Source organism: Gadus chalcogrammus, chromosome 13 (assembly GCF_026213295.1).
Source record: "Gadus chalcogrammus isolate NIFS_2021 chromosome 13, NIFS_Gcha_1.0, whole genome shotgun sequence".
Lineage (NCBI taxonomy): Eukaryota > Metazoa > Chordata > Actinopteri > Gadiformes > Gadidae > Gadus > Gadus chalcogrammus.
The window spans coordinates 20,118,940-20,131,987 of NC_079424.1; the positions used below are offsets into that span (position 1 = coordinate 20,118,940).

Below are 13,048 nucleotides of genomic sequence, written 5' to 3' on the forward strand. Positions count from 1 at the left end.
CAGACCAAACAAAGCGCAGGCTTTGTTTAGATCGCAGCATGTTCTGCCACGTCATTAACCAGATGGCGGGGCATTATGCGATCGAGAGCGCGCGATACCAGGCCTGTTGTAAAGTGATTGCATAAAACATGTGCCTTGCAAATTGAACTGCTGTTCCTGTTTTTGTTGGTTTTCTCGACTGATTGTTAATAGATTAATGAGAGGATCTGGTGTATGGGTTGGTTGTGTGTTTCACTACAACGTGCTACACACACATGGTGGTAAAAATGATCAGCCCTTGTAAAGTTTTTGGTTCAACCAAATGTCTGCAGCCTACCTTGTTGGTATGGATGAGGCCCAACCCCAACATGCTGCTTAACCACACTATGTCACTTTGGATAAAATGATTACTAAATAGTAAATTTCAAATGCATTCCACGTTGCGCTGTGTTGAATGTACGTTTCCTTTTCTTGGGGAAGGTTGGGTTGTTCGTTTTTGTTTTGTTTGTTTGTCTACATTTGCATCATCCAATTTATCTTAGTCTACCAGTCCCACCCTCAAAGACCTTCCCAAACAGAAGACATCAGTGGTCCTCTACATTTACAACGCCTGCTTTGAAGTGGGTTGCCTTAATATAGCAAACATAGCTCAATCTGCATCAGAAAACTCCCTAGACTCAATTAGTTAGAATCAAAGCCAAATCTCAAAACATAAGATGAACAATGAACAAACTTTTTCTACGTTTTTTGTTGCATTCCCTTTTCTCTCTTGAAATAACATTTTCTCATCTGAATAACTCCTTCTTGGAGAAATATCAGTGTTACCCCGGGCCTGTGTCTGAGCCGTTTGGCTCCTTGCATTTTTTTTGCCGTCGATGCGATCCTTTCCTCTCCAGAAACAGATGAATCCCTCAGGGACAGCCTCCTCACTGCCTAAGCCCCGATGCCAACATCAGAAACCCGACACAAACTTTGCGGTTCAGAAGATAATTCTCGTCATGTTCATTTGTCTAGACTGTATCTCCGAAGCACATCTTTTTCTATATCTATTTTTCAAACGTTCCGCTTTGACTGTGGTCACTGACTTGGTCTTGCGAGACGTCCTTGTTCTACTCTAGTGTGTGCGTTAACAAGGCTCTGGAGAAGATGTACTCACATGGACCCGGATGGGATGGTCCAGTGTCCGCACACATTGTGTCGATTTATAAACTTGTTGATCTCAAGTAGCCTCACAAATCAGACTGAAGAATATTAAAGTAGTATAAAAGAATAAGTGTATACAAGAATAAAAGTCGAATGGCAGAAGAGCTCAAACCCTTGTGAACCGGGCGTTTTACTTTATTTTGCTGCATATTTATTATTGACCAATGATCTGGCTGGAGGCGGGGATCTGTAAGTGGGTAATTGGCTGACACAAACTCAGCCAGCACTATTAAACTGTAAAAAACAAATCATCTGCTAGTGCAAATTAGTTTCTGTTGGGTTGAAATCCCTGTAACGAAAGAGAAAACCAGTTCTTTTCAGTTTTTAGTTTCCGTGCTCAGGCTCTATGCCGTCTCCCCTCAGAAGTTCTGCTGCAACTGAGTAGGACTGCTGGATCCTAGATATGGCCTGGATAAACCCCCCGTTGCTATTGTGGAGCAAACAGACCAGCAGACAACAAACATTAGTTTTAACGGAAGCCGCTCCACAGGGGACACAAGCCTTTCAATTCGTCCAGCAGGATATGGTGGTTGTCATTGTTTGTCTCTGTCTTTAACAGAAATAACTGTTATAGAGATAACGCCTGATAACGAATTATACAACTCAGTACTCAGTGGGTTCAGAATCCAATTTCATTGACAAATAGCACTATATATAGCAGTATATAAAATTGTTTCATAGACGTGTTATTCAGAGAAACATTTATGTATCCCTAAAAGATAATATACATCAAATTTCTTTCTTTGTTTATGCATGTGAACAAAGTAAAGAAACTACCTTTCCTTATTGATAGCCATATTATTCAAAGAAATCAAAGGTCTTTCTACCCCGACTTTAGTTATGCATGCTGAAGGCATACATTACTGGATATATGCCTTGTCTGGAAATATTGCAGGGAGCCCTTAACTCATTTTACCTGAATAACACTTCCTCATCGATCACGCCCTTAACACTGATGATAATCACATGGACTTGAGTATAAGTCACAGGTTGAGGCAAGGTTGCAGGCGTAACTTGTAATTGTGGCAGCATAATGATTTAGCAGCATGTGTATACAGTTTGACTGGGCTCGGGAAAGATGGATGGTCTGCATCCCCTGTCTGTTCTCAGGCATTGGCACCCCAGTAGTCCACTGTTAGTTAGATTAACAGAATGCTAGAGGACATGATTTCATGGGAACTTCTGTCTCCCCTCTTCCTTTTTCTTTCCCTCCTGTTGGTAAAGATGAAATGATGGCACCACCAAGTCTCTCATTTAGTTTTGTGAATAACAACACACCTTGGGCTAGGATGGATTTAATTAGAATGTGTTGCGCAAGCGTTGATTCTTAAATTATATTTTTTCTCTGATACCCCTGGTTTTTTGTTGATTTCAGGTGGAAACTGAATGGCACAGTACTCAGTGTGAAATCCAGCGGCTCCCACTACAGCCTTTCCGGAGGCAACCTGAGAATCAGCCGCCTGAACAAGGACCACGATGCTGGAACCTATCAGTGCCTCGCCTCCAACTCCTTTGGGACCATCGTTAGCCGGGAGGCCAGTCTCACATTTGCATGTGAGTTTTAAACCTTTTTAAGCCAATGTTTTTGTGTGTGTTTCTTTTTGCTTTGTTTGACGGGTAACTCAAAAGTTTGTCAATTTGGGATGGTTTGTCATTAGCAGTCTGGGATGGCGGCATGAGACGCTTGTCCCTCTGGGGATCTGGATGCTGCCAGTGGTCCGATGAGTCTTTTTTTCTCCTAAAGAAAGTTTTGTGTTTTGAGTCAATGGCACAGAGCCGATGGAAGAGCTGCATACGCTGCAAACAGCTGACCAAAACAAAACACTCTCAACCCTTTTTTCCCTAAGGTTGGAAAACACAGACACTACCTGATATTGCTCATTCAACCAAGAAGAAAAGAAAGTAAAAAATAAAGAAACAATTCAAAAGATGCTTCACATAGAATTCAATCAATCAGGCATACAGGAAATTGAATGCCTCTAATGAGCGGTCATTCAGTTTGGCATCAGAATAGAGTGGTTGAAGTCTAACTCTGGGCGTTCAGATTCCTAAAGAAATACAAGTCAATAGGTGCCAATGGGCCCATTTATCGGCCGTAGCATAAATTATGACATTAGTAACTGAGTGATGGCGCACTTGGATTAAATTCTGAAAGCTTCTCTTTAAGCGACAAGGACGTCAATATATCTTTGGCCATTTTATATTCTTTGTGAGTCAACGCGGCTGTTGGTAAGTCGGTCCCTTGCTTCAGAAAAAACGATTCTTTCTGCAGAAGTGGACTGCGATACGGTGACAGTTCCATCAATTGTTAACGCTTTGACCTTACCAGCCCACAACTCCTGTCACGCCGTCAAGGATTGGTTGTACGGTCGGATGTCATTCATCTTATTTATTACCCACTGTAATGCTTAATTAACTTGTGTCATGATCCAAATGTTAAAGTTCAACAAAATCATTTAAAAGGGCAACCAATGTGATATATGTGTCTTTTCCCCCACATGTTGGTGTAAAAAAACAACCCTTAATGAGGCAAATGGATTGGACTAGGAAAGGTTTAATGTTTTAAAGGAAGTGCTGAATGTATGTCCTTGATAAGGTTAAACCTAATATGGAAAACAAGGTCTGAAATGCATTTTTAAGACGTATCTTACTTCGATAATAAACATCTCCTTATCTCTTTCTTTGTACCTGGCTAACCTATGTGTTACACATGTACGTCTATATTATTTATCCAGTTCAATTAGGAGGCTGATACGAACCAAGGGCTAGGTGACAAACACATCATATAGGGTGTGAGCTATGCGACAAACAGACCTAAATGCATCCTGCTGCCTTAATGTGTCTAGGTTTTAAAGAGACCATCAAAGTAGATTACACTATCAAGGCTCGCAGAGGGCTCCCGCAGTTTATGGTTGCGATCTAAATAGAAGCATCCGGAATTTGCCTTCTGCCTCGTGCACAATGCCTTTGGGGTTGTGCTGAATGATAGTTTTCAAAGTTTACTCTCACATCACTCACAAACCATGTTCCTCGAATCGCCCGTCACACTAGTCAACGTGACGTCATTGCTCATACAGTTCTCCCTATGGTTGGACGGTTGGGTCTCAACGTGATCTCGAATAAACCGAAGAGGGACATTTGAAATCTCCTATTTGAAGATGCAGTATGTGCTATTTTCACACACCAACCCTGTTGTCAAACCGAACTACCCTTGGACTCCACTGATTCTCAATGGCCACATGCTTGGTTTGACATTTCAACCTAATGTACTGTATTGTTACTCAAAGTGACCCTACTTCCGACCCCTACCAGCAGGTATGATGTTAATTAGCCACAGTCACAAGCCATTTCAAAGTCAACCCTATAGAGACATCACACAACAATACCAACAGCCGGGCTGAGATTTAATATCGTATAGGAACAGGAAAAGTCTTTGACTTCAAAGTAAAGGGATTTTTATAAGTTGTCCAATTGTGGAGGTTCTCTTTTTCATTATTGCCGACAACCCCAAGATATTCAGTGGCCCAGATTTTGGCCCCACCTAATTAAACCCTTTTCTTTTGCGGGTGCACATTGATTTGTAACGAACAATCCATCTGCCGCCCCCGTAGGTGTGTACACCTGCATGCAATGGAGTGCTGTTCTCTCCTGCCGCAGACGGACTCTAATGCTATAACCCTATAGTACAACGGAGCTTCATGTAATAATTAGATCGGACGCAATTTTTACTCGGTCTGTATTTAAATTGTCTCCCTGGGGTAATATTTGTTTAGACTACGAGTCGGCTAAAGGGCCATCCAAGGTTATTATTTGAAAGTGGGCGAGGCTCCAGACTTGCTCAGCATTCCCCTCCCTTTCCCTCCCAAACTTTTGATGGATGATGCTACTTCTTGAGAGCAGCGCGGCTGTCCGCGCGGCCGGGATAACGGATGAGCCTGTGGGCGCTCTCACTCAATACTGGCTGCCCTTGATTAGTATGTCTATCGATTCCATATCGGTGATTATGTAAAATATGTACGCCCATAATTCATACTGATGAGTGCGGTCAATGTGTGCACTGCATCCCCACATCCCAGAACCACACAGACAGGTCGTAGCGGTGAGGAGGACAATCTTTACAACACAATGAGCCCCGAAGCAGCTCCACTGCATTGGCGGAGAAGGTTCAGGTCAAGAAGGGACCTTTGTGAACACAGGTATACACTGAATACCGTCACCTGAATATTATGTAAGGTGGTCCAGTGGAGAGTGGTAGATTGAATACCAGCGGAAGGTCCAGGGTTCAGACCTCGAATGAAGCAGTTTACTTGCGGTGGAAATCTCCAGCTTTCACCAGGGTAGGACTTTAGAGGCCTTGAGGGGAAACATGAATACCTCATTTAAATGCAAATAAATCCTCTAGACCCCTCTTAGCTGTTGTGATAATGCGGCGCGAGCATATTGACTCGGTTAATGAGGTGTAAATAGCTAATGGGTGTACTCTGGTGCTTATCTGTGGTATACTATCAAGATATTGCACAGGAGGGAGCTCAATAGTATAGCATAACATACTTAAACCCCGCCGTTCATCTCCTTTCTTGGAGGCACATAGATTAGAGGAAGAAGTCAGCCATATGATAACCATATAATTAAAAGGGCAACAAAGGCGGTGTTACACAAACACAAACACACCATCTCTGTGTATGTGAATGCCTCCTCACACACACACACAAACAAACACACACACACATGCACACACAGAGAAACACACACAGAGAAACACACACACACACACGCACACACACACAAACACAAATTCTTGTACACACACCCACACACTCACAGACACACACACGCACACACACACGCACACATACACAAACACGCATTCTTGTACATACACACACACACTCACACACACACACGCACACACACACATGCATGCTCACACACACGGGCACACACATATGCACACACGAAGAGCATCCTTAAGAACTCGTTATGCATCGTGATAACCACATAATTCAAAATGCGGCGGGAGACACAAACATAAAGGCACACCTCATCCATGTCTGCGAGCTCAAGCGGCTGGACCAACACACACGCAGGACGCGCATGCGTGAGTCCGCACACGGCGTATATTGCCAGACAAAGCGTGTCCTTAAGGATGCTCTCAGGAGGTAATGAATCACATGGTTACGGCGGGACAGGCGTGTGGAAGTGTGATAAGTCGCGGTGGCATTTGGAACTGCTCATATATCTGGGATGTGATCATCAGGCTAATCGGGGAGATCATTGTTTGTAATGTCAGCCCAGGTTAACAGTAATTGATGCTAATGCATCTAGATGGGGCATCACATTTACTGGTCCTGAGGACATTAATCATAGTTAGCCCCGCTTCCCCTTTAAGAGACAGCGCTGGAGTCCTTCCTCCTAAGTCCCAGTTGGTTTTTTTTAGGTACACTCCCGGTAAAAAATGTTTTTATCATCCCAACCAAGCAAATCAAAGGGATTTCCAATGTCTGTGTCGATCTCTTTGTTTCAAGTGCTCGTGTCTTTTTTTTATCCATCCAAGTAATTATGTGCACAGCTGTGCATGCACAAAAAGGGTGCCTTTGCCACAAATCCCCCTTTTACAATGTCTCCCTGTCTGCAATGCAGTTTCTGAAGTCATTCGCCTGTATCAATAAAAATGCTCTTTCATTGCCACCCCTGAAGCCCCTGTCTCGCAACAATGGGTTTTTGGGGGGGCTCATCTCGACCACTGAGTGTGGGCGGACGGGCATAGTTGAATTATACCACCCTGGCTCAAAGCTTTCAACGCGGGAAGAGCTTTCGACCAATCAGGTCCAGGAAAAAACACCAGCAGGCCCGAGAGAGGCCGTCTTCTCAACTCCTCTTATGAAAAAAGCTTTAATCTCAACCCAAAAAAAAGCCCCCCCCCCAAAAAATTATTTTCGGAACAAACAAATAAACTGAGTACCTTAGAAGTCTTTCTGTAGCCACATGTTTAGTGGAGACGTTTTTTATTTTCCTTTTATCTAGCCTTCTATCGTACCTTCAGATGAAAGCAAGTGGTTGGGCCACTCCAAAGCCATTTCTGGGCCATTTTGGCGGTTGTCAGACTGTACCAAAACCGGCTTTAAAGGGAAACCACAAAACACTTGCTTTAAATACATTTGGAGTCTATCTTGCTACCCAAGCAAACACACTCAGTGCCATTTCTTCATTAAACAAGATAGGACGTTAGGCTCAAAGTAAACCATAGAAAAAAAGGAAAAAATTGTGTCCAGGAATAATTTCATTAAGAGCCGGTGATTGTAGCTCGATATCCAATAACACTTTTGTTCTGAGCAAAGATAAATCATGGTCATCCCTCCTGCACAGGGGGAGGTTTCCAGAGCCAGCCAACTGTAATGCACAAGGACAGTGATTTGCAGGCTAAAAATGGCAGCCGACAGCCAATTTGTCATTCCATCTATGGAGTGCCCTCATATACTCAATTATTCTAGGCCACAATATCTTGTTTTTTTGAGTAAGCAGTTAGAAGCAGTGCAAAATAAGTAGTCCATAAATTATACATGTGGGCGAAACATTTGTATATTTAATTGTGGGATTTTAATGGTGTACTATATCTCATACTTGAAGTCTAGACTAGCCTTGCAGGCTAGTCGTACTTACCGAGTGTAAAGAGAATATCATACAGATGATATGGCATATATTTTAAATTACCCATGAGATGGTCTTTTTAGGAGTATAAATCGGCAGGAATTGTTAACCATTTAATTAGATTCCATATAGTCTTATAAAACAACCATTTAAATGTTTGAAGGGCTAAGGGCAGATGAATGTGTTCATCATAATGAAAGGTGGTTCCTTAATGGACTTGTGCCACAGTCAATATGACGCATATTAACTGACCAAGGAGTCCTTGTTGTAAATCAACAAGGACTCCTGTCGAACAATCGTACTTTTATGTTAACTAAAAGCCATGGCATTCAAGTAGGGCTCAATGAAAGTCTATGCTTTCACTACTGATCCGCCGCCGCAACAACGAGTAAGGATACCTTATTCATCATTTTGAGTATCTCACTCGAAACAACACAAAAGGGAAGCAGTATTTAATTCACTCAAATCACTGCGTTTTGGATTTAATTTTCTACTCAAAGAGATATGCCCACTATTACTTTCAGACACACACACAGACACACACACCAACACACACACACACACACACACACACACACACACACACACACACACACAGCATTAAATCTAATCTCGCCTCTGCACGGCATTCCTCAGACTTGTAGCATTCCCAGAGAAGACATCTTCCCCTCCCACCACTCCCATTGTGTTAGTGCACACTCAGCCATGACCCCCTCTCCTCTCTCCTCCTCCGTCTTATCTCTGAATTAACTTCCGAGCCAGATACCGCCGGGCGAGAAGGAAATAAAATTAACACAAGGAAATAGCTGGCTAGCTCCATTATTATTATCCCTTCAGTTGTCGATGAAAATCCTGGCTAATTCAGGATTCTTCTCCCCGAGATGACCCGCACGTAGGAGTAGGCTAGTTGTGATGAACACACGCGAGGGGAGGCGGGGGGGGTACTGATAACCGCTGGAGCTATTAAAACCCTTGATGTGTGACCGAGTGGGAACCGGCGGAATGCTAGCGCAAAACCAGGGAGCGAGGGAGAACTAAGTCTGTGTTAGAGCGACAGAGAGACAGAGCGATGACCGATTTCCGTGATTCCCCTCCTTCCCTCATTAGGGTGTCACTCTTTTTTCCTGTGCTGTGAAATCCCAACGCAGCAGCTCATTTGCTCGACCTTGTTTTAAACTTGTTTTTGTTGTTGTGATACCATCACACATTTCATACGGCATGTTAAAAGCTTGTTCGTGATGATATTTAAATCATTTACAGTTATATCCTGTGTAGCACTGTCCTGTGTGTGTGTGTGTGTGTGTGTGTGTGTGTGTGTGTGTGTGTGTGTGTGTGTGTGTGTGTGTGTGTGTGTGTGTGTGTGTGTGTGTGTGTGTGTGTGTGTGTGTGTGTGTGTGTGTGTGTGTGTGTGTATGTGATATATTATCCTACCAAACTCCATTTTTCTAGAGGTCATAGAGGACGGATATGCTCTTGTTTCTAAAGCCAAATCCCCCACCCCGCCCCCCACCCGTACTTTAAACACCTGCCAAAAATCTCTCAGGTGGCCTCCCTAATTGTGGAACTATTCTCCTACGAACCCTCGTTCCAGCTGGTCAGTCCGCTCCTATAAAGGAAGGATCTGAACCAGAGGGGCAATGAGGAGGAGGTTTGAAACACCCCGCCTCATATCAGCAGAGACAGAATAGTTTGGCTTCTGTGGCGACTCTTTCCCGGTAACTATGGACACTGGGTAGAACAGGCAGGAACCGGTTTCGGGTTTACAAGGATTGTCAACATCGATAGTCACAGGTCTGAATAGCTACTTAAGCTCTGTCTTAAACTGAGCGCTGTATTTTTTATTCTTCTGGATTCCCTTGATGTCCTGTGCAACGGCGAATGTGTTTCTGGCGAATGATTGTCAAGTGCTTTTTCATTTCTTTGTCCCCGTGCTGTGGTGCCAGTGGCTGAACTAGACTGATGGCATTTTTTTGGTTTTTACATTCTTTTCCAGATCTAGAAAACTTCAAGACACACAAAAGAGGCTCAGTATCGGTGCGGGAAGGACAAGGGGTGGTGCTACTGTGCGGACCTCCTCCACACTCAGGAGGTAAGATAACAAACAACAGCTTTTTTTTTGTGGTATTTTGTATTCAACTGTAATTATTCATTTAGGAAGATGCCGACAGCGAGACCGTTGGTACACTTTCACAGCCGCATTAAAGGATTGTGCAATAGAGAAACACAGTGACCTTGTTTCTGTTGTTTTTATTATTTTCTCCAATGGAAACTTGTCTTCTAGGGCGAGTTGGCTTGTTACTTGTTGGCTTGTGTGTTTATGTTCTGTGCAGTCCCTGTTTATTCATTTATTTAGCAGACACCTAATCCCAAGCGATTTGGCTTGAATTCAGACAGATACATGTCATTAATGAGGGAGTTTTACCTAAAGTGGCAAAACCACTTGTGGAATGCCACAAGTACTGACCAATGACCTGTAGTTGAACACCATTAAGCTCTTCCAGAACGAAAAAAAAAGATATATTATTTTAATGAGTTGGGGTGTTAAACTAGCGGGCTGTTAAACATCTCAAATCCAGAGATTATTTAGAGATTATGAAAAGTTCTGTACAGCCTAATTAAGCTGTTGTAATTAAGTGCAGTTGTAAAAGTAGTCAGTGATGAACAGTATGAAGAATTACTGTGTCTCGCTTCAAATAATACTGCTCCAATGAAAACATTACTTTTAGCACTGAAGCTTCCAGACCATAATATTATGTCCTGAGCACTTAATTATTATTTACCCACTCAGTTTCCTTTTTCGCCATGATTAGTCCTCATTTCAATGATAACCTTGTATGACCCCATCAGAGACCAGCACACAATGAGCAAACTTAAACATGAAAGGAGTACCATGAGGGTAGACAGCGCCAGGAACGCCATTCGGCTGAGAAGTCTTAAGTACACTCAGGCACACACCACACCAAACAACACACACACACACACACACACACACACACACACACACACACACACAAAAACACACACACACAGACACACACACGGACACACACACACACACACACACACACACACACACACACACACACACACACACACACACACACACACACACACACACACACACACACACACACACACACACACACACACACACACACACACACACACACACACACACACAAACACACATACAGGTGGGGGATTTAATAAAATAAGTTAAGATTACGCATACTATTATCATTCAAGGTCTACCAAATAGCCAGATAAATCCTAAAATATCGACAGGATTCAAATTGTCTTACAAAAGCAACATGAAATCCATCACATCCATCCTTCTTCATGTAAGAGTGTACATAGATTATTCTGTTTTGCGTAAACAGAACCCTGCATTTCTTCAAGTTATTTTTCAAAGTCGCTTCTCGGGCACCACTCTATCATTATTTTTAAATGGAAGGATATTTTCCTCCTCTTTTCTTTCTATGCAACAGATGTTTCAATTAATACCGTCCTCCTTTCTCCCTAAATGTTCAACGCAACACCTGTTTTAATTACCGTTCTCATTTGACAAGCACCTAAAACGTTTCACTGATTCATGCGCCAATCTGTTGCTGTGTGGGGGAACAAAATCTGTTTTGTAGCCTAATTGTTATATTCTTTGGCTTTTTTTTACAGGCAAAGTACCTGACAAGGTTAATGCTGATCCGATATCATGGCGTTATTTATCTGCGTATTTATCCCTCAAATCCCTAAACTGAACCCATCTGCCTCTTCTGATTGTTTTGTCATTCGAGTTATCCTTCTTATTGGTTTTCTTCATCTTTCGGGTTCCAACAGAAATGAAACATATGCTGAGGCAGCTCGATTTTTAATACCTTGTTTTTTATGCTGACACCGTCATCCAATCCGATGGGGGTGGAAGGGGGGGGGGGGGGGGGGGTTCTCTTTATGAGCGACGACGCAGCCTCCCTCTCCGGCGTGACAGCCAGAGTCTCCAGGCTCACCAGAGAGCCCTCCGTTGGCCCCCCCGGCTCCCCCTGCTGCACTAGGAGCAGGCCTACGGAGGCCGCGATACGCCGTCTCAATTAGAGCGCAACGCAGGAGGGAGGGCCGTCTGAGGGGGGGCTCATTCAACGTCAACCTGGCGGAATAGGACATGGACATGAGTTGTTGCATCATGGTAGCATTCCAACATTCATATGGTTCTTATTATAATCAATAATTGCACTTATGCATTTGCACACGCATGCTGACACACGCAGACACACGTACACACACGCATACACACATGCATACAAATATAGATGCACTCACAGATACACAAGTGCACACACACACACACACACATCCACGCAGCATCCAAGCCAGCATGGCTTGGATGCGAAACAAGGCTTAGACCGAGTCTCAAGGCCATGTGGCGCAGCTATCTCTTTCCTCTGTTGACGTGTCGTGTCACCGTGGTTACATCAGATCTGTCAGTTGTCGCGACTGAAAGCGGGTCGCTTTCCTCAGAGTGCAGCACAGATTAGGTCCACAGCTGGGACAGTGCTGTGTTTGTGGTACGTAATTATCAGTAGAAGACTTAATATACATCCGTTAACATATAAATACAGTACGTGTATTTCTTTATGAATATTAGTAACGTTTGTATATTTAGCCATATTGTGAGAGCCAGTTGAAATTTCAATACAAAACAAATCTGTGTTCTAACAACACGACTGCCTGAACAGGAGTTTCTCAGGGGTGCACAGGTTGAACCAAATGCTCTGATTTCTAACAAGATTATGTATAATTTATAGATTTTACATTATTGTCAATTAGTGGTCAAGGAGACGTAGCGTTGAATAATTAGGTATACATCCACCACAGAAACGCTGATGTGGCAATGTTGTTCGACCACAAATGACCACCGAAGCGGCCCCTCCTACACCATCCCCTCCTACACCATCCCTCCACCCTCTGCCACCCCATGGCCTGCAAGTCTGCACTTTGTAAAGCAGTGGTGGAGGAGGAAAAAAACTCCCGTCAGTGTCACCCTCCTCCTCCTTCATCAAACCGTGGTCATCTGTGTGTTGGAGCGATGATGATGATGATGATGATGATGATGATGTACATGCCCACCGACAGTGACCGCCTCACCACCACCGCTGCCGTCGGCCTCCACCTGGCCCTCCGTCCACCTTTCTCATCAGCGGCCTCGCTGCCAAATGAATCCAATCCC

The 13,048-nt window shown here is 43.5% G+C and overlaps 1 protein-coding gene across 1 annotated transcript in view; it reads left to right on the forward strand.

Annotated features, from left to right (window-relative positions):
• Positions 1-13,048, forward strand: part of cntn4 (contactin 4) — a 121,317-nt gene that overhangs the window by 29,425 nt on the left and 78,844 nt on the right. The window contains exons 4-5 of the mRNA XM_056606479.1: positions 2,558-2,736; positions 9,824-9,919. Coding sequence (XP_056462454.1) covers positions 2,558-2,736; positions 9,824-9,919 — 275 coding nt within the window. The remainder of the gene's footprint in view (positions 1-2,557; positions 2,737-9,823; positions 9,920-13,048) is intronic.